This window comes from Mustela nigripes, chromosome 17 (genome assembly GCF_022355385.1).
Source record: "Mustela nigripes isolate SB6536 chromosome 17, MUSNIG.SB6536, whole genome shotgun sequence".
Classification (NCBI taxonomy): Eukaryota; Metazoa; Chordata; class Mammalia; order Carnivora; family Mustelidae; genus Mustela; species Mustela nigripes.
Genome location: NC_081573.1, coordinates 363,188 through 383,623, shown reverse-complemented (window position 1 = coordinate 383,623; position 20,436 = coordinate 363,188). Strand labels below are relative to the sequence as shown.

The 20,436-nt window shown below is 60.1% G+C and overlaps 3 protein-coding genes across 5 annotated transcripts; 1 reads left to right on the top strand and 2 right to left on the bottom strand.

Moving 5' to 3' along the window:
- The first annotated feature begins 1,423 nt into the window (after positions 1-1,423).
- LENG8 (leukocyte receptor cluster member 8) lies at positions 1,424-13,237 on the top strand. Of its 3 annotated transcripts, XM_059382759.1 has the most exons (16): positions 1,424-1,530; positions 3,105-3,197; positions 3,913-4,087; positions 4,409-4,510; positions 5,362-5,472; positions 6,310-6,562; positions 6,762-6,903; positions 7,118-7,306; positions 7,702-7,980; positions 8,074-8,214; positions 8,321-8,606; positions 9,137-9,238; positions 9,316-9,384; positions 9,475-9,604; positions 9,688-9,895; positions 11,969-13,237. In XM_059382759.1, the coding sequence occupies exons 2-16, from the start codon at positions 3,160-3,162 to the stop codon at positions 12,129-12,131; spliced, it is 2,388 nt and encodes a 795-aa protein (XP_059238742.1). In that variant the 5' UTR covers positions 1,424-1,530; positions 3,105-3,159; the 3' UTR covers positions 12,132-13,237. The 3 variants fall into 3 exon arrangements, with proteins under 3 accessions (XP_059238742.1, XP_059238739.1, XP_059238741.1); XM_059382756.1 differs by having other exon boundaries at positions 9,688-12,062; XM_059382758.1 differs by lacking the exon at positions 3,105-3,197 and having other exon boundaries at positions 1,431-1,530; positions 9,688-12,062.
- LENG9 (leukocyte receptor cluster member 9) lies at positions 13,015-15,542 on the bottom strand. Its single transcript, XM_059382760.1, has one exon. The coding sequence runs from the start codon at positions 14,768-14,770 to the stop codon at positions 13,322-13,324; it is 1,449 nt and encodes a 482-aa protein (XP_059238743.1). The 5' UTR covers positions 14,771-15,542; the 3' UTR covers positions 13,015-13,321.
- Positions 15,543-15,976: 434 nt separating this feature from the next.
- CDC42EP5 (CDC42 effector protein 5) lies at positions 15,977-20,436 on the bottom strand. The gene is made up of 3 exons (XM_059382761.1): positions 20,165-20,436; positions 19,795-19,911; positions 15,977-16,509 (listed from the first exon to the last, which is right to left on the bottom strand). The coding sequence occupies exon 3, from the start codon at positions 16,507-16,509 to the stop codon at positions 16,045-16,047; it is 465 nt and encodes a 154-aa protein (XP_059238744.1). The 5' UTR covers positions 19,795-19,911; positions 20,165-20,436; the 3' UTR covers positions 15,977-16,044.

Here is a 20,436-nt window from a genome sequence, read left to right as displayed (position 1 = left end):
AAATGTACCACAGGAATCTGAGATAACAGCATTAGGGAAAGCCAGCTGTAGGGTTTCTGAATTACCTCTGCAACTTGTACACCCCAAATTATCCTGCAACAGTTTTGTTTTAGGACAGAAAAAGACCAACTCTGCTAACAAAATGACACTCAGTCATCAATACGACAGTTTCTAACAGTAAAAAGAGGAAGGAAGCCGCTTCTGAAATACTGTTCTACCACCAACCATGACTACACAGAGCAGTGCCTGAGCTAGACCGGATCACGTCATCGGACAGAAGCCTGGATGCAAACACATCACAGTGCTACAGGCCAAGTCCACAGTCCCCAGCCTGGCCCCAGTAGGCTTCCAGGGGCTGCCACCTGTGCAGACCCATCTGCTCAGTCTGGGACCCCTGCTCAGACCTATCTGCTCAGCCCGGGACCTCCACCTGTACACAGCTATCCATCCACTCAGCCCGGTCCCCGCCTGTCCACCTGCACACGCCTACCTGTTCAGCCCCCGTCCCTGCCAACCTACCTGCACACACCTATCCACTCAGCCCCCATCCCCGCCTGCACACACCTATCAGCTCAGCGCGCTCAGCCCGGGACCCCATCTGCCCACCTGCCCACACCTATCCGCTCAGCCCCGGTCCCCGCCTGCCCACCTGCACAAACTTACCTGCTCAGCCCAGGTTCCTGCCTGCCCACCTGCACACACCTACCTGCTCAGCCTGGTCCCCGCCTGCCCACCTGCACACACCTATCTGTTCAGCCCAGGTCCCCATCTGCCCACACTTATCCGCTCAGCCCCCGTCCCCGCCTGCACACACCTATCAGCTCAGCGCACTCAGCCCCCGTCCCCGCGTGCCCTCCTGCACACACCTACCCGCTCAGCCTTGTCCCCGCCTGTCCACCGCACACACCTATCCGCTCAGCTCCGGACTCCGCCTCAGCCATCTGCTCCCCCCATGGCCTCCCTGTGGTCCCCAGGCGCTGCTCGCCGCCCGCTTCCGCGTGTTTGCACGCGCCGCGTCCTCGACGAGGGGCGCCTCTGCAATTTTATGTAGCCGGCTGAGGGCTGTTCTCAACCCCTTTGTCCGACTTCACCATTCTCCGCCCTGGGCTTCCACATCGCTGCGCGGAGGCAATCTTAGAACCCACCTCACGCTAGCTTGTATTTGGGAACAACAATGGCTACCGCTCACGGAGCCAAACTAGGAATGCTTGCGCGGGCACAGTGCCGGCCGACTAGGCCGCCGCGCATGTCCCCTCGGGGCCACCGTCCCCACCCCTGGCTTCCGGCTAGCTTTCAACGCCCACGCGCCCTTGCGTAAGCGGAGGGCGGGCTCAAGTGAAGCCCGCGGCGCCCATTGGTGGCGCAGGGCCGAGGGGGGGTGGGGCGAGGCCTCCGCGTGACGTCAGGACGCCGCGGTCAGAACGTCGAAGCCCAAGGAAGACAAGAACCAGCCGGGTCTCGAGCAGTTCCGTGACCGTGTCGCTGTCGCCTTGGGCTGCCGGTGACGAGTCCAGGGGGCGAACGGCTAAGGTGGGTGGGGGGAGCGGCGGGCGGGCGGGCGGGCGAGCGGGCGGGCACGGCGTCTCCTTCCGGCCCGACGCCCAGCGGGTCCCGAGGCCTGGCGGGCCGTCGCACCAACGGACGCCGCGCGCGAGCGACGACAGGGTGTGGCGGGCGCGGGCGGCCACTGCGCCTGCGCGCCCTCGCGCTTGCGCCATCGGCCAGGCTCCCCGCCCCCCGCCCTCGGAATTCCTAGGCCGCGAGCGCCCCTTCTCTCAACCCCCATTGACCGGGCGGTTCCAGGGGGAGGATGGCGTTGCCCCGGCGACGCGCGGGCCGGGCGCGGCGTCCCCCCTGCCCTCCCGCCCCCGTCCCGTCCAGCGCCGCTGGAGCCGTGGTGCGCACGCGCGGCGCGGCCGGGCGGTGACTCTGGAGCGGGTGGCCGGCATCTGGACGGGCTCTGCCTCCACCTGGCGCCTTTGGCCTGTCGGGGCCCTCGGGACGGCCAGGTGCCCCTCGCGTCCGGTGCTCGTGAGACCCGCCCGCCCGCTCGCTCTCCCTACGCGCTGTCCCCACTAGTCCCCTCCCGCCCCTTCCCGAGCTTGCTCGTCCGGGGCGTCTTCCAGGCTCCGTTCCCGCACTTGCTGTAGGGCCGTCAGGGTCTCCGGCCTCGCAGCCCACCCATGCCTCTCGGCCTCCCAGGTTTAGGCCCCTAAGGCACCCCTCGCTTTCTCGCAGCCCTCTCTGCCCCGCTCTGAGTTTCTGGAGGGCGGTTGGGCATCTCGGGACCCCCAGCCCGTGGGGGAGGTTTCTGGTAGCAGTCTCCCGAGAGCTTTCCGGGAGCGCGTTTCTCCCCTGCAGGGCTTCCCGTGGCACCTCCGCTTCTCCTTGCTTCCCGGAGTAACTTCGCCCCCCCTTCCTCTCGGATTTGTTTTCCTCTGGATCTTTCTCCGGATTCCTTCGTCACAGACTTTGCTACTCAGCCCACTCTTAAGCTCTCTCTTAGGAGCTGTCTCCCCTACCCCACCCCAAGGCTTTTTAAGCCCTGCCCTGAGGTTCCTCCACCCCATCCCACCCTCTGCACCTTTCCTCTGTGGCAGGGTTTCCCTGGGGCCTTCCCTTTGCTCTTAAGGGTTTCAGGTCCTTCGCTTTCCCTTTGGGAAATGCTTTCAGCCTTCCCTGTTTTCAAATCCTTCTTGTTCCACTCAGAGCACTGCAGGGAGGCGAAGGTCTTTCCCTCACGCAGAGTCCTCTTCAGCGAGTCCTATTTCACAGGCTCCGTGTCTGCCTGGCTTCTTGTGAGCCTGTTTCCAGCTCTCCCCACTTCGTGACTTTTTTTTTTCTTTAAGATTTTATTTATTTGACAGAGAGAGATCATAAGTAAGCACAGAGGCGGGGTGAGGGGGTGGGAAGCATGCTCCCTGCTGAACAGAGAACCCGATGCGGGACTCGATCCCAGGACCCCGAGATTACGACTTGAGCTGAAGGCAGAGGACTTGAGCTGAAGGCAGAGGCTCAATGCACTGAGCCACCCAGGCATCCCCCACTTCGTGACTTTTTCTTGCTCCTCCTTAAGTCTACCTAACTCCTTCTTTTTCTTATAGACAGTGAGAAAGCAGTCTGGCTCCTGAGGCCCGTCCCTTATGCCCCAAGGTCCAGATGGCGGCCAACGTGGGTGATCAACGTAGCACAGATTGGTTAGTGTGGCTAGAGGGACAGAGACCGAGGGGAGGGCAAGAGGAAGCCAGACCCAGTGTTGTTCTCTGGGATGGGAGTCCCATGGCGTGGGGGCTGGAGCAGTCCTTGTGGGCACAGTGCGGATGAGCTCCTCCTCTGGCCACCAGGGTAAAGGGAAGCGTTTGGTTGTAGTGTGGACAGTCAGGTCTCCATCTCTCTGAGCATCGTGTTTTCACAGTTCAGTGCTGAGTTCTCAAAATTGGGATGATTCATTCCATGAGCTGTGATGAAGGTGCAGCCTCCAACACTTAATACTTTGCCTGCTCTGTTTGTTAATACCTTGTTTTCCCCAAAACAGTGTGATGATAGCTTGCTGGCTGGGGAGGTGTCAGAATTGACTCATAAACCATTTAGACCTAGGAGGCACCAGGTGCTACATTAATTTCTTTGGATGCTGGTGATCATTTCATTTGGTACTTAGCCACTGCTCTGTACCAGGCACCTGGGAAAGTGCCTTAGGTCTCTCTCTCTTGGATTTTTCCCTCACAGGAAGGCGTGAGACAGAAGGTGGTCGTCAGCATTTTAACAGATTCATACGTTCTAGATTTAAAAATTCAGCCTCCAGTAGGTAGTGTGAGGGAGTTTACATTTCAAGCCCTGGTGTGTGCCTGTCTGTGTTTTGCCCACTGTGTGTACAGGGAGAGAGAGGACTGACATGATGTCCCTTCTTTTCAGGTCTTCTCAGTACAGCATGGTGGCTGGGGCAGGCAGAGAGAACGGCATGGAGGCCCCCATGCATGAGAACCCAGAGTGGGAGAAGGCCCGCCAGGCTCTGGCCAGCATCAGCAAAGCAGGAGCCGCCGGCAGCTCCTCCAAGGCCAGCAGCAATGGGCCTGTGGCCAGTGCACAAGTGAGAAGGGTTGCTGGGGAGGGAAACGCTTGGTCTTCTCTGGGATCACAAGATCAGGGTGCCCCGAAGACGTTTGCAGAGCCTCAGATGGGAGAGCAAGGGCTGTTTCCTCAAAGAGCCCAGGGCACCATGTGGGAATCCAGCCTGAGGAGGGGGACGTGCCCTGGGTCCCCAAGGTGCCCCGAGTTCATGGGTAGAGGCTGTGGCTCTTTGGAGAGAGGCAGACCCAGTTGTGTCCTCAGGAATTAACCACATTGGGGGCTGTAGGGGGGCGGTGTAGGCTCCTGCCACCAGTGCTGATGGCGCGCACTCTGTCCACAGTATGTGTCGCAGGCGGAGGCCTCGGCCCTGCAGCAGCAGCAGTACTATCAGTGGTACCAGCAATACAACTACGCCTACCCGTATAGCTACTACTACCCCATGGTGAGTGCCGGGCCCGGGGGGCGGGGACGCGGTGGTGGACAGGGGATAGGGGGGCCTACCGGTACAGCTACTGCTACTTCATGGTGAGTCCCGGGCCCGAGGGGTGGTGGTGGATGGGGGACAGAGGGGCCTACCTGTACAGCTACTACTACCCCCATGGTGAGTGCTGGGGCGGGGGGTGGGGGGCATCTGTACAGTTACTAGTAATTCCCCATGGTGAGTGCCCTGCCCAGCAGGGACAGATGGGGGCCGGGAAGGCTGGAGGCACTAGGTTCTAGGGGCCAGGGGAGGGCTTGCAGATAGCAGTGACAGCTTCTGAAACACTGTCCACTCACACGTTACCCTCATGATCAAGCCGAGAGCCTTTCCCAGGTCCAAGTCCTATGTTCCCCACTTCCGGCCACCACTCTGCCTATGCTCAGTATGTCACCTGCGATGTCCGCCTGTGTTCTGCTCTAGCTCTCGTCCTGTAGTCCCCTGTCCTTCTGTGTCCTCACTTTGCAGAGGGCTTCCCAGCTCTTTCCTCAGGGAGCCCTTTCTCTTACTGGCTTGACTGGTTAAGGCTGTGTCCCACAGCCCCCTGCCACACCCCAGTTTGCTTTCACGGGGCTGATTGCTGGATACGCCGTGCATCTGTCTCAGCTGTGCACGTGTCTTGAGTAGACTTCGTTGGAGCGTGGATTTTCATATTTCATTTTTGGTTGTGTTCTGGTGTTTGGTGAATGTTTGTAAAGTAAAGGATGAATTGATAGAGGTTTCTTGTTCTTTAGTTGTTTTTAACACTCCTCAGCAGGCAGGAGAAGGGGTGGGAATTGGGCCTCTGCTGACCCTGGTTTCTGTGTCCTTGGCAGAGCATGTACCAGAGCTACGGTTCTCCCTCCCAGTATGGCATGGCCAGCTCGTATGGCTCTGCCACGCCCCAGCAGCCATCGGCACCCCAGCACCAGGGGGCTCTGAACCAGGTAACGCCCCGCCTAGCTTTGTGCCATGTTCAAGAATGGGAATGTTGTTTCTGTGAGGGGGCATGCTCGGGGATGCTGGCATTTTTTAAGCTGCCCGCACCCTGCCTTCTCTCCTGCCAAGCACCTCCTGATCTGATCATGAGGAGGGCAAAGCACAGTGTTTGAAACCAGGATGGGTTTAGGACTGGGGCGAAGCCAGGGGCTTGGTGTTGGGGTGACAGTGGGAGTGGTCTGCAGCATGGCGGCCTGTTTTCTGAGTTTCCCTCCAGCGTGTGCATATACACGTGCACAATCACACACACAGTCTGGCCTCGTACTTAGTGTGCAGTGTGGAGGAGTGTGGAGCTGGTGCAGGGGAGCTGGTAGACCTGGGCTGGGGTCCCAGCTCCCCTGTGGCACTGTCGTTATGAGTCCTATGATCTCCGCTTATCTCAGCCAGTCCTGTCAGGTGGGAAGGAGAGTCACTTCACAAGGCCCCTGAGAATGTGTGTGGATCATGTGTGGGTTTGAATGGCACATGTGATGTGCTCAGACAGTCTTCCTGGGTGGACGTAGTGTCGGGGCAGCGTTCACCAGGAGGTATATGGCAGGGTTTAAATGCCCGCTGCCACCCCTCACAGCTGGGGGCCGGAGGAGAGCAGCTCGGAGTCTGAGCTGTGAGGAGTGGGCACTGATGCTCTTATTTCTCAGGGAGTCGCTCTGAGTGCCCAGGGCTATTTGATGTGGGAGGGTCATGGCACAGGCTTGGGAGCTAAGTGATACTGTGACGATGGGGACAGTGTAAGAGCCAGCACGGGGAGCTCTCCTCCTGCCCTCAGCACCCACTTCTTCTACCAGCCCCCAGTCCCTGGCATGGAAGAAAGCATGTCCTACCAGGCCCCCCCTCAGCAGCTGCCGGCAGCCCAGCCCCCTCAACCCTCCAACCCCCAGCATGGGGCTCATACTCTGAACAGCGGCCCCCAGCCTGGAACAGTCCCAGCCACACAGCACAGCCAGGCAGGGCCTGCCTCGGGCCAAGCCTATGGGCCACACGCCTACTCCGAGCCTGCCAAGCCCAAGAAGGGCCAACAGTTGTGGAACCGGATGAAGCGTAAGTTGGTGGAAGGAGAGAGGGCATGGGGGTTGGGCCTTGGGCAGAGCATGGGGCGCTTCTGGGTGTTGTGGTCTCCCCAGGCTTTGGGTACCTGCGCTGGAGCCCTTCTCTGGAGCTTGGTGTCTCCTGTTTCTGGGGGTGGGGCAGCCTGAGATAGGACATGGGAAGGTCTAACCCCAGCTCTTGGCTCTCACAGCAGCCCCTGGGACTGGTGGTCTCAAGTTCAACATTCAGAAGCGGCCCTTTGCTGTCACCAGCCAGAGCTTCGGCTCCACCTCGGAGGGCCAGCACAGTAGCTTCGGCCCCCAACCCAACCCTGAGAAAGCCCAGAACCACAGGTGACAGCCCCCCTCTTGCCCTTGTCCCAGCTCCCTCGCCTCTGCGGTCAGTCTGCGCCCCGAACCTCAGGCTGCTACTCCAGAATGGGGAGGGGTCCCTCCCCCAGGTTTGCTGTGAGCACAAAATGAGGGGAAGTAGCAAATGTTTCAGTTATGTCTGGTGTGTGTCTGCTATGCGGGCGGTAGCAATGACTGTCTTTGCTGCCCTCCTTAGGGGGAGCCTGTCTGGGAAGCCGGACGATTGGCCGCAGGACATGAAGGAGTACGTGGAGCGCTGCTTCACAGCCTGCGAGTCGGAGGAGGACAAGGACCGGACTGAGAAGCTGCTCAAGGAGCTGCTGCAGGCCCGGCTACAGGACGGTTCGGCCTACACCATTGACTGGAGCCGGGAGCCCCTGCCAGGGTTAGTCCAGGCTGGGGATGGGGAGGAGAGCGATTCTGGGTGCTGAAGCAGAGACCTGCAGACTTAGGTACTTCTGGCCCCAAGAATGAGCGAGAAAGTTGGATCCCGGAGGTGGAAAGCCAGGCGGGTAGAGCAGGGATGCAGGTGCTGCCTGAGGGTGCTGTCTTGGGGCGGGGTGAGGGCCCAGAGGGCTAGCGAGTGCGCGGCGCTCAGCTGCGGAGAGCACTCTCTAGACAGGAAATGTTGGGGTCGCCCCTCACGTTTGCAGTGTGTTAGCTGAGTCTCCCGGGGAAGCCCCTCTCCTGCCCGAGGTGGTGTGCTCCGGGGGGTCGGCTGGCAAGTATTGGGATGCGGGGGGCGCTGGGTTGGTGATGCCCTGCCCTGCTTATCCTCAGGCTGACTCGGGAGCCTGGGGCTGAGAGCCCCAAGAAGAAGCGGTGGGAGGCCCCTAGCAGCCTTCATCCTCCCAGGGGGGCAGGCTCAGCAACCAGGGGCGGGGGTGCCCAGTCCCAGCGAGGGACACCAGGGGCTGGGGGTGCTGGCCGAGCCCGGGGCAGCAGCTTCGCCAAGTTTGGCAACCGCAATGTCTTCATGAAGGACAACAGCTCTTCCTCCAGCACGGACTCCCGCTCCCGTTCCTCCTCCCGGTCCCCTACCCGCCACTTCCGCCGCAGGTGCGAGGGCTGGAGGTGTGGGGGTGGGGCGTGGAGGGTGGGCATCGGGGGAGGAGCCACTTCAGTCCTTACCTCCCTGCTTCTTCTGTGCAGTGACTCCCACTCGGATTCTGACAGTTCTTACTCAGGGAATGAATGTCACCCTGTGGGTCGCAGGAACCCACCCCCTAAGGGCCGAGGAGGTCGGGGGGCCCACATGGATCGGGGCCGAGGCAGGGCACAGCGTGGGAAGAGGTGAGACCCTGGGTAGCGGGTTAAGGCTAAGACTGGGATTCTTGGGTTATAGTAGGAGGAGCAGGCTATGACATCTGCCTTGTTCACTCCTGACCTCCCTTTCTAGGCATGATCTTGCTCCCACTAAGCGCAGCCGCAAAAAGATGGCCGCGCTAGAGTGCGAGGACCCTGAGCGTGAGCTGAAGAAGCAGAAGCGGGCGGCCCGCTTCCAGCACGGACATTCGCGCCGCCTGCGCCTCGAGCCCCTGGTGCTGCAGATGGGCAGCCTGGAGAGCAGTGGTGCTGACCCGGACTGGCAGGAGCTTCAGATCGTGGGCACCTGCCCTGACATCACCAAGCACTACCTGCGTCTCACCTGTGCCCCCGACCCGTCCACTGTGCGCCCTGTGGCAGTAAGCGCCTGGGATGGGCAGGGCCTCCCTGCAGGGTGCCAGGCCGGGGCTCCCATACTGAGGCTGTGGGTGGCGGCAGGGGCCTGCAGCTGGGCGGGGACATTGGGGCCTGGGAGCTCTCCGAGAGGGGACTTCCCAAAGACTGAACTTGTGTTTCGGAGACTAAGAAGTCTGGGTCCTGTGGCCTCATCGGGAGACTTGCTGGGCTTTGAGCCTCTGTCTCCTAAGAAAGCGATTTTCTCAGGCCAGCGTTCCTGAGGGGTGATCAGGCTCCTGAGTCCTGCTGAGGCTGCAGTAGTGGCATGGTTCGTTCCATGTCAGGGGACGCACTGAGGCAGCCGGGGTTGGGAGTAGTTACCCTTGCCAAAACGTGTTGGGTTCTTTTTAAAGTTGCTAGTGAGTTATTACACAGGTGTGAGGTCACAACCGCCATTTCAGAACACCGCATGGGTGGAAGCGTACCGGGTGTTAGTGATGGCTTTGCTCACCTGGCTGGAATCTTACTCAGCCGTAATGTGTTCCCTTCCCAGGTTTTGAAAAAGTCTCTGTGCATGGTCAAGTCCCACTGGAAAGAGAAGCAAGACTACGCCTTTGCCTGCGAGCAGATGAAGTCTATTCGGCAGGACCTGACGGTGAGGGGAGCGCCGGGGGAACCTGTGGTGGGAGAGTCCCGCCCGCGGTGGCCTTCACTGCTCTCCTGCCGTTTCAGGTGCAAGGGGTGCGGACAGAGTTCACGGTGGAGGTGTACGAGACGCATGCCCGCATCGCCTTGGAGAAGGTGGGTGGAGTGCTGAGGCCCTCTGGGTTCTTCCCAGGCTCCCCGTCCTGGCCTCATGGTCTTTCTCTCCCTCTGGGCCCTGGGCTCTAGGGCGACCATGAGGAGTTTAACCAGTGCCAGACGCAGCTCAAGTCGCTGTACGCAGAGAACCTGCCAGGCAACGTGGGCGAGTTCACTGCCTACCGCATCCTCTACTACATCTTCACCAAGAATTCAGGAGGTGAGAGGCGCTGCCTGTAGGATGGGGTGGCCCCAAGCCCCCGGGGTTGGGCGCTGCTGATCCTCGTTTGTGTTGGGCCGCAGACATCACCACGGAGCTGGCGTATCTGACTCGGGAACTGAAGGCAGACCCTTGTGTGGCTCATGCCTTGGCACTGAGGGCGGCCTGGGCTCTGGGCAACTACCACCGCTTCTTCCGGCTCTACTGTCACGCGCCCTGCATGTCTGGGTACCTGGTGGACAAGTTTGCAGACCGGGAGCGCAAAGCTGCCCTCAAGGCAATGATCAAAACGTATGTGAAGCTGGGTTCTCCCCTGCCCCCTCTGCTCTGCCAGCCCTGCCGCCGCCTTCCTCCTCCCCCTCTCGTTTTGCACACTTCTGGGCTGTCAGGCCTCCAGCTCCTGTGCCCTGGACACTGGTCCCTTCTCTCTGTCTCTTCTTTCTACGTGTACCCTGCTCCCCAGCTCCTCCTGCTTCTCTTCCCACAGTTGGCTCTATGTCTCCTGGGCCCGCCTCTGCATCTTCTTTTTTCCCCATTCTGTCTCGTGGCTCCAGGGTTCCCTCTCCACCTGAGTCTGTCTCTCTCCTGCTCACATCACCCTGGACCTTGGTTTCTTTTCTTGCTCTGGGCTCTTGGGTTTCCTTGCTCTGAGGTCTTTGTTCACTTTTCAAGGCTTTTGCTGATGCTGAGCTCCCACTCGGTAGAGACAAACTAGAGAAGATAGCTGTTCTCTTGGTAGCTTCTGATCTAATGGGACCCCAACACCCCATTCAGACTTGAGCTCCTTCAAGGGTGCAGAAAACGTGTAGGGAGACGGGTGATGCGGGGGCATGTCAGATCATGGACTGTTTGTAGGTCAGAAGAGCAAGTTCTCGGTACGTTAGGTGTCCTGTATCAAGCGCGTGCTTGTGTGTGTGTGCGCGCATGGTGGGGATCCTGTGGTTCTCAGGGCAGTGAGATTTGCTCAGGTGACACAGCTAGGTGTTGCTACTGGTGCCTAGTGGGTGGAGGCCAGGGACGCTGCTTAGCCTCCCATAGGGCCCAGGACACCCCACAACAGAGAACCACCTGGTCCCACTCTCCATCTCACCAAGGGCCTTGCCGAGGTACAAGGGGCCACATCAGTTAGCTCAGGAGCCACAGGCATGGTGTGGAATTGGAGAGGGACAGTACCCTGAAGTTAGGAGATGCACACACTCCAGGGTCTGGTTTTGGTCTGAAGATTTAAGGCAGAGCCTGAGCTAGGGCAGGGGCCGTAGAAGTAGACAAGGACGTGAGACAGAAACATGAAGACAGCAGCATACACAGGACCTGGTTACCTACCCAGGAATGACAGGCAGGTGGTGTGTCTCAAGGCCCTGTGGGTCTGCCTTCTGCGGTGGAACAGCAGCTGCCAGGGGTGTCGTGTGCGCGGGTCACTGTTCTGGCTAGTTTACATGTGCTGCGTCTTGGTTGGGACCATAGCTGTGAAGGTTCCTTATAGGAGGGGCCTTAGCCTAGACTGGCCACCTGCTCTCATCCCCTTCCTCCCAGAGCCCCAGACCAGGTCCCTGCAGTGTGGCAAGAATGCCAGCTCAGTTGTGGGGAGAAATAGGCTCTCTTGTGTGTGTCCCCCTCCCCCCTCCCCCCGTAAATCCCAGAGCCATGATGTGGCACGGACTTGAGGCAGGACTGGTTCAGGTCTTTTTTACTGTGTCTTTCCTGTGTGATGCTGGCAGGGTGGCTCTGCCTTTGGAGCTACATAGAGTTCGCTCAGCGCCTGTTTCTAAAGGGTAGGGTGATACAGTTTTGGGGAGAGAATTCAGCAAGTTCACAGCTATTTTCTGGTATGCGCCATCTTGTTGGCACCTGCATGTGATGTCACCGGCCAATTACATACGTGTTGGCTGACCCTGTGCCTGGCATTCCCAAGGCACTGTGACCCAGGCAGGGCAGATAGCCAGGGCGGATACCCCAGAGTAGCTAGCTATCAGACCTGCCAACCCATGCCCAGACCCTTGGGTCACCCCCTCTTCCTGCCCCCCTGCCCTTGGGCCACGGTGGGCCCTCTTCTGAGGGACTGCTCAGGCCCTTGAGCAGTGGAGGAGCCAGCTGGGCCCTTCCCTCCTATCCCCTCTCCTTGGTCCCCATGTACAGGTAAGTGAGGGTGAAGGGGGGCACAGCCGGGGCTGGGGCCACCAGCCCCACCCCGGGCCCCCCCAAGCCCCTGGAGGTGGGGAGGTTGGGTGGGGAGGGGTGAGAGGTCAGCAGGTAATGTGCTGAGGAAACCCTTTGGGTGCCTGAAGGGGGGGCGCCCACTCCCTGCTTGTGGGGCCCTCCCCTGCCCACCGCCCGCCTCATCACATTCTCCTCTTGTCTCCGTAGCTTCCGCCCTGCGCTGCCAGTCTCCTTCCTGCAGGCCGAGCTGGCCTTCGAGGGCGAGGCCGCCTGCCGGGCCTTCCTAGAGCCTCTGGGCCTGGCATACACGGGCCCGGACAACGCCAGCATCGACTGCCGCCTCAGCCTGGCGCAGCTGTCAGCCTTCTGAGCACCAGCGCGGATGGGGGCGGGGCGGGGGCAGGGCTGTTGGCCCCCCAGCGCCGCCTTTGCTGATTTTGTTTTTGAGCCATGGACTTGGGTTGTAAATTAATTCGTGGGGAGTGGGCTCCAGGAAGAGCCACCATCCCGTCCCCGTTTGCCCACCGGGGAGTCTGTACAGAGATTTTTTCTACATTTTTATTTTTTGCCTCCGAGGGAGGGGGTTGGGGGAGGAAGGGGTGGGACAGCGGAGGGTTGGGGGCATGGTCTGTAGGCTGTTCGGTCCGCCCGGCACCCCAACTAATGCTGTCTCAGTGTTTTCTCTCTCTCTCTCTCGAGCTTGTACTCCGGTACCGACCTGGCAGCCCGGCCCATCCCATGCCGGGGGGGCCTGAAGAAGACTGGCCACGCCGCCTGTGCCCGCCCGCGGCGGGGGCACCAGCACCTCAGCCCGCCGCCCGCCGCCTGCCCACCTCACCACAGACTCTTGTTGCACAGCCCTCCGGGGCCTCAGTGTCCGGGGCTCGGGGAGCCGTGTAGAGACTGTGCCTCGCCCTCAGCCCCCCATGCCAGCAATGCTGTCGCCAGGCCACCACCGCAGCCACACCGACACTGCGCACTGAGGACCCCAGAGGCCGCCGCGGGACCCCGGCTGGGCTGCCTTGGCTGCACTTGTGTCGTCTCCGTGGCCCCCTCCTCCCTCCACCCCAGTGTTTCTTCTGGTTTGTTTTCCTTCCCTCCCTCCTCCTCCTGCCCCCCACCCTTCTTTGGTTCAGCACAGGTAAAGCGGTTACCCTCCCTCCCTCCCTGCCTCCATGGATCACCAGCTCACGTCATGTTTCCTTCTCTTTTCTTTTTGTGTGTGTTTATTTAAGTTATTTTTCTTCCTCCCCTTTTTCTTTTTGGTCCTCCCCCCTCTTCTGCCATGTAACTGGAGGATGTGCGATGAGTTTGCAAACAGCTGGACTGTCAGGCTGCTTTTTTTCCAGATGTTCCTCCTCTGCCTCCCCTCCCTTCCCTCTCCCCTCCCTTCTCCTTCCTTCATTCTTTCCTTGGATCACTGAGCACCATTTGGAAGCTTGAGAGAAACCAAAATTAAAGAGAGAGAGAGAGAGAGCACTTTGTCCTTTCCTGCTTGGACGGGATCTTTCCAGGTTCTCTTGGTTGAGAGTGGTCTCCTGGAGACGTCTAAGGGGACCATCACCCCAGCGGCAGCTCAGCCAGGGGCTGGTAGGTGTCCCCTGCCCTGCCTATGCGGCACAGCCAGAGTTTCCCTAGGGCCTGGCTTCCCAGCTCCTGCATTGGGCTGAACCCAGTCTTGGGAAGGCCGACTTGAGAACCGTGGGGCACCTTGGCTAGTGTGAGGTGGGGGTGCAGCCCCCCTTGGGGCCCTACTACTCTGAGCCCTTCAGCTTCCAGCCTCTGACTCAGCACTTGGGCCATAGCTTGCAGGGAGGGGGAAGGTGGGGCACAGAGCACATGCTGCCCCAGGAGAAGCAGGCTCCTGAAAGTCAGCTGCGGGGGTGCCTGAAGTCCTGGGGCCGAGAGCACACGTCTGAGTGCGCCCACTGCGGCGGCTACCTCCCCAGGGCCTGTGAGCCTCAGGAGGGCCAGTGTCAGGTGGAGGGCCCCCGCGGGCACCAGGAACACAGTGCATGAGGGTGCAACTCTAACCAGCTCTTCCTGGGCTTTGGCCACCCCAGCCTGCAGCCCAGGATCAGTTACCATGAGAGCCACAAAATGCGTGGGGCGGGGCTGGCGATGCTCCGGGGCCCGGGCTCCAGCGGCCGCTCCACCTTCCGAGGGCCAAGCGCCAGGATCCCACTCGGCTTCCGTCTCAGAAAAACCTGCAGGGAACCGTCCTGAAGCTGTCTGTGCTGCTGCACCCCGCGGCTCCGCGGTGGCCGGCTTCAGCGCCCTTTCCAGCTCTGTCCGCAGGGCAGCCTGGCCTTTGGCCCTGCGCTGCTCCCTGGCCTCCAGCCCAGCGCAGTCGGGTGCTTGGCGTTCAGTTCTCGTGTCAGCGGGAGTGGCAGCTGCCCCTTCGTGCGCGCTCCCGCCGTCCTGGGCGTCCTCAGTGCCGCCGTGCGCGTCCTCGCCGCCTTCGCGGGCATCCTCAGGGCCGTCGTGCACGCACCCGCAACGCGCGTCCTCGGCGCCGTCATGCGCGTCCTCGCCGCCGAGCGCGTCCAGGATGGTGGGACCGCGGCCCGCCGCCGAGCCCGAGCCGAAGACGAGGTCGGTGCGCGACGCGCGGTCCCACACAACGCGGCCGCGGAAGCGGAAGTAGCGCACCCGGTGCTCCGGCACAGCCAGGACGCCGGGCCCCAGCGCCGCCAGCGGCTCGTCCCAGCAGAAGGCGGCGAAGGGCTCCTCGCGCACGCCCAGGAAGCGGTCGGCGTAGCCCACCGCGAAGTCTGCCGGGTCGAGGCGCGGGTCCCAGCGGATGCGCTGGATGACGGCCGCGGCCGTGCGCAGCGGCGGCTTCTTGGCCCCGGCCTCGTTCCCGGCCTCGCTCCCCGCTCCGCGGCTAGGCGGCGCGGGCGCCCCTGGGTGGGGCTGGCGGCAGCGGGCGCCGAAGCGGCAGCGGCCCTCCAGGAAGAAGCGGCAGGCCGGCGGCGGTGCGGGCTCGGCTGCGGGGACCGCCGCCATGGGAGTGGGGTGCAGGGGGAGTCCCGCCGGGAGGTCAACGGCCGTGCCCCTTCCCCGCTGCCCTGGGAACCGCGCACGCGCTCTCGCGGGGCCTCGGATCCCGGGCCTGGCGGACGGCCCTGCGCGGGCGGTGTCCTCGGGGAGCCTGACGGCTGCCTGCGCGGCCCCACGATGCTCGCGTGTGGTCCTCCCCGCGTCCAAAGGATTTCCAGGCTGGGCACGGTCCGCAGAGTGACCTCCTCCCCCAGTGCCTTCGAGGAGGCGGACCTGCCTCCCTCCGCGGCCTCTGTCCCCTAAGTTTACAGTGCGACCACGCCCTCAGCCCGCCCTCGGCGACGCTCTGCGGGTACGGTCCCGCCGCCTCCAGGTTCCTCACCAGGCTGGCTCCGCCCTCGCCTAGGGCTGTGAATGGGAGCCCCCCCACACCCCCTCGGGGGCCCTCTGGGGCCTGGATTCCTCCCCTCGCCTAAAGATTTGCATGTGCTGCCCCGCCTTCCACCCCTTGTGGGTCATTCCCTTTACGGGACAACTGTACCCAGCAGGCTCAAACTAGGTAGCCCAGACTTGGGACACCAATGTACCCCTCGGGCCGACGCATCTTTCCGAAGGGGTAGGTCTCTGCTCCACCGGAACCCTGACTCTTCCAGCCACTTTACTCAGCTGCCACTCACGGGAAAAAGGGCGGGTCTCCTGAGGGGTTCACTGGAGAGGCGGGCCCGGCATCAAGCTCACCGAGCCACTGCACTCGGCCCCCGGGAGCAAGTCCGCCCCCCCCCCCCCCCGGCAACGAGTCAGGCCGGCCACCGGGAGCGAGTCAGGCCTGGTCCCCTGGAGCAAGTTAGGTGGCCCCTGGGGGATGAGACAGAGGGACCCCTGGAGCGAGTCAGGCTGTGCCTTGAGCTGGTCTGGCAGGCCAGGCCCCATCAAGGTTGATGAATGAATGCGTCTGTCAGAGCGGCCACGTTGGGACACCGCCCCTGAAAGGGGCACCGTGTACTCACGCTCCCCTGAGTTAAAGGGGCCACATCCCACCACTCCAGGCCCGACATCCGATCTTGACCTGGGTTAAGTCTCTGTGGGGAACCGAGCCACAGGTGATACACCTGGCCTTTAAAGGGGCCGGGACCCATCACCGACTCCCCCCTTGCCTCACCACTCCGGCCTTCCCCTCCCACGTGCAAAGTGAAGAGACCGAACTCGCGCAGAGACTTTTTAGCCGTTTATGTATAAAGAAGTAGGATGCCGGACCGTAAACGCATCGGCAACGCGGGTGCCTACAGGCCGATGACGTCGTCCAGCTCGAGGTCCGCGTTGGGGCGACAGTGGGCCCTGGGGTGCTGTGCCCCGGTGCTGGGGTCCAAATCGGGCTTGGCGGCAGCGGCCCCCGGGCGCTCCGCGTCCATGACGCCCAGCACCGCGTCCAGCATGGAGGGGCCCAAATCCAGGTGGAAGGACAGCAGCGGGTCAGCGGGCGCGGGTGCACGAAGCGCAGCAGGCGGCGGGGGCTGCGGCATGGCGGGCGGCGGCGCGGAGCGCGGGACCCCCGCGGGGGGCGCCCGGGGCTCAGGGGGCGGCCCACCGCCGTGACGGTTCAGGAACGAAGTGTCCCCGAAGGCGTCGCCGCCGCGCCCCACGTGCAGCGTGTGCCGGAAGTCGCCGAGAGGCGCGGAGATGGACAGGGCGCCGCGCTCAGGCCGCTTCTTGGGCTGCGCGGGGCCCAGCTGCTTCAGCACCGGCATCTGAGGGGTCGGGGTAGGAGGTAGGAGCGGGTCAGCGCTGCCTCCACCGGCGGGAGCCCCATGCCCCCGCCCCGCAGCCCGCGTCCCCACCCTGGGCCTAGGCACGGTTCAGAGGATGCTCTCCCAAATGACAGGTCCGGTCTGCCCGTGACCACTGCGCCAGGCTCATTCCACTAAAGGAATATTCCATATTCCCGTCTTCCCACCGGCTGGGCCACAGGCAACATGCCTCTCCAAATCTGAACGTTTCCTAAGCTTGGCAGAGGAACTGCAGCTTCTCTGAGGCCGAGATTTCCCGGGCCTTTCCCTGAAGACAGGGCTGACTTTGTCTACCAAGTGCCCCAGGCACCGTGCCTAGCCCCCACCCCCACCCCCACTTCTAGAGGCCCCAGAAAATGTTACCATGCTTTATTTTAAAATGGCAGATGTCAGTCAATCTGTCTTTACACCAGCACAGTTATAAAATATAAATAAATACTGATGCACGAAAGCTTTGCCTAGGGCACAATGCAGGTCTGCCTAAAACCTCAAATTCAGGTTCAGGGTGGGCCCGGGGATCTATACTTGCACAGATTTTATAATTCGAGTTATTTGATTTTGAAAGAGATAATATAATGTCTTACATTTTCACAAGTTTCCCTAAAAATAGCAAGAATGGCATAAATTTGAAACTGGCAGCTAGTACCGTATGAACTCGGTTTGCTATTGCCTCATTGCTGCCCTGGATTCTACGGTAAATACGGTAAATTGCCAACCTTTGCCTATATCCTGGAACTTGGTTGTTTTTATGGAACTTCTGGGAAGACCTTTGGTGACCCTGTACTTTGTTTTAACAATCACTGTTATCTTAATAATAATAATAACTTGGTTTGAATCAAAGCCCTACCCTTGGTTTGCCAGCTGTATGATTGGGATAAATTATGCGATTTCTCTATGTCTGTTTCCTCTCTGTAAATGGGAAAAAATAACACCACCTTCCTTGCGGGGCACATAGAAACATCTCAATTAAAGAAAATTATATTTGTAATAGTGCCAGCTAATTGGTAATTCTAGTGCTGGGGGGAAGAGTTGTCCTCATATAACTATAGAACAAGACCAAGATTTGATAAAATCCTATGACTCAGTCAAAGCAGCCACCATTATTCTTTTAGTAACTATCACCCCAGGAAGTATAAGTGATAATGCAGAGAAAAATGAAAGCTAAGAGGATTTAAAATAATGATAGCTGGATGTGTTCTGAAGACCGCCCTGTAAAGACACACACACACACACACACACACTTATTTCTCTGGGAAAACCAGTCTTGATTTACCACCTCTGTAGTGTTTCTCAAACTTCTCTGACCTCTGCCTAGATGAATAAATATATTTTAATTGCAACGGGGCATGCCATCACCTCTCCTCCCCACACCACCCCCAAGGAAAACAAACATTTTATGAAACAAGACTTACAACATGCTAGGCACTCAGATATTTTCAATTCTAATCTATTTTATTTTTTTAAAATGCTTACCTCTGCTCATTAATAAATTTCAATCCACAGTTTAAAAAAAACCCAAAAAGCGACAACAATAACAAACCTCTCCCCATGCTAGCAGTGGCTGTCCTTACTCTGCAGTGAATTGTGTGGGGAAAAGAGCACACAACTCAGACAAATGCCTGGGTTTCCATCTGGCTGTGTGTGTGTGTCTAGATTTGGGCAAGCTACTTAACATTTTTTACCTCATTTCCTTTTCTCAAAAATGGAACATAGGAATATAGGATGTTCCTATAAAACTTCGTAGTCTCCTTGCAAGATTGGTGGGATGTTGCCAGCAAAGTCTTGGCAGTGCTCAGGACACAGTCTAAAGTTCAATAAAATGCTCAGTAGCTATCTGGGATCATTCTCCCATGTCCCAGAGAAGGACACACTCAGAGAGGGTATGTGACTTGCCCAAGGTCACAAAGCCAGCTCTGTGGGACACCAGAGCCCAGACTTACCACTTCCACACCCCCCACCCCCCCGCCGCCCCTTGAACGACCCCTCCCCAGACAGCTCTCTGCCATTGGCTCTTCTGCCTGCCCATGCCCTACTTGGTCCCTCATCCCAACGCTCTGTTGCCCTATCAGCCAACACCACTACCATTTTCCAGTTCCTGGCCAAACACACCTGTCATTTCCTTTCTGTGGGAACCTGAACTCACTTCCTCAACCTTAAACCTCAGTTTAGTCCACTGAAAAACAGAAGTCAGAATGCCTCTTTGCTAGGGGTTTTGTGAAGTATATTCACCGTGCTGAAGTTATGTTTCCTAAGCGGGAACCTAAGTGTGTTACTCCAACAAACTCACTCAATCCTCAGAACAGCTCCATGAGCTCTACAAAGGTGGTGGCCAAGGTGTAGAGGTGGAGTAAGTTGCCCAGGGTCACACAACAACAAATGTTAGGGGATGGATTTGGAAACCAGGCAGAGACACTAAACCTGATGAGAGTCTGAAGATGATATCAGATTGCTCAGAGCCCCCCACGGATAAGATGGGTGTGTGTGCATCCCCATGGAAACAATGTTTCCATATGCTTTAAAGGCATTTTTTACACTCCTGACTATGTTTGTTTGCCTTTCTTTTCCTCTTTTTCCATCCCAGACAGAGAATAATGAGTTAGAAATCCTTTCGGAGTAAGACCTCTTCTTGCTAGCTCTGAGGGCCTCGGGCAAGTCACTCCAGTTTTCGGAGCCTCCAGCCTCAGGGTCCTCTTAAATAAAAGGCTCCAACCTCCCTCAAGCAGAGTTGTACGCTTGAAGCAATGAGGTCATGCTAGGAAAAAATGCCGTCAGCCAGTCAGGGCTCCTACAGAGAGGGCTGTTGTTCGCCACAAACGCGAAAGAGGCAGAGAGCGCAGGAGCGAGGTTGGGACCCCAAGGGGCCCGGGGCCCCGCGACTCCAGGCTCGGCGCAGCCGCCCTCCAGCCGCCCCTTCCAACCTCCCCCTCAGCAGGCCCGCCGCTCCAGCTGCGGGAGTGGAGGGCACAGCTGGTTCACCTCTGTCCTCTCTGGCCCCAGCCCCGCCAAGACGGAAATAACCTCCTGCTCCACGCCCGGCCAGACCGGTTCTCGGGTCGGGGGTAGGCAGCGAGGCGGGCGGAGCCAGGCCCGGGAATGGGAGACCCCCGCCCCGTGGGCTCGCCGCGCTTGCTCGGGCCACGTGGCTGCCGCCCTGACTTGAGCGCCCGCGCCCCCTTTGCCCGTCTGTCCCTCGTCCCTCCGGACCTGACGCGGGACCCTGAGGCCCGGCTCCCCGCGACCCCTTACCTCTTGGTCCTCGCTGAGAGGGGCAGGCGCGCTCTCAGGCTCAGGCTGGGGGACCCCCCTCTCCTTTTCGAGGTCCAGGCCCGCGCCTTCTTCCTTCTTCCTCCCGACGGTTCTCACCTGGCAAAGGAAGTGTCATGCGGACCCCAGAGTGGGGGGATGGGGCAGGTGTCCAGGACCCAGGCGTTCGGGTCCACAGTGCCCCCTCAGGACCCCTCCTCTCTCAGGTCCCAGGAGTCCTGCCTCCTACCTTTCTTACTCCTCAGACCCAGGAGTCCCAAGCCCCCCTCCTTCAGGCCCTGGGGTCCAGGCCTCAGACCCAGGAGTTCGAGCCCTACCCCTGGCAGCCCCTGGCACCGGGTCCCTTCTTTACCTGCACCGGAGACCGAGGTGTCAGCCCCTCTCGGGGGCCATAGTAGGAACCCAAACGGGCTGCGGAGTCACCGTCTAGGCCAGCTCAGTCCGTCTGGGGCAGAGAGGGTTAAGTCACAGGCCCCTCCCAGCCTTCCTGATTCCGCCCCCCCACCCCAAGTTTGCCTCTAGGATTTAAAGGACTCCAAAGTAGTGGTGGAAAAGCTGAGGCCTCCGGGCAGAGTGTAGAGTGTGGGGGCGGTGAGAGGCCCGACTGGGTGTGCAGAGAGGACA

What these genes read in the sequence shown, in the direction of transcription:
- LENG9 (XM_059382760.1), bottom strand. Translation starts at nt 14,770, where the DNA reads ATGGCGGCGGTCCCCGCAGCCGAGCCCGCACCGCCGCCGGCCTGCCGC.
- CDC42EP5 (XM_059382761.1), bottom strand. Translation starts at nt 16,509, where the DNA reads ATGCCGGTGCTGAAGCAGCTGGGCCCCGCGCAGCCCAAGAAGCGGCCT.
- LENG8 (XM_059382756.1), top strand. Translation starts at nt 3,160, where the DNA reads ATGGCGGCCAACGTGGGTGATCAACGTAGCACAGATTG. An exon ending in ATAGCTACTACTACCCCATG is followed by an intron (nt 4,511 to 5,361) that starts GTGAGTGCCGGG and finishes TGTCCTTGGCAG; the next exon opens with AGCATGTACCAGAGCTACGG. An exon ending in AGGGCACAGCGTGGGAAGAG is followed by an intron (nt 8,215 to 8,320) that starts GTGAGACCCTGG and finishes CTCCCTTTCTAG; the next exon opens with GCATGATCTTGCTCCCACTA.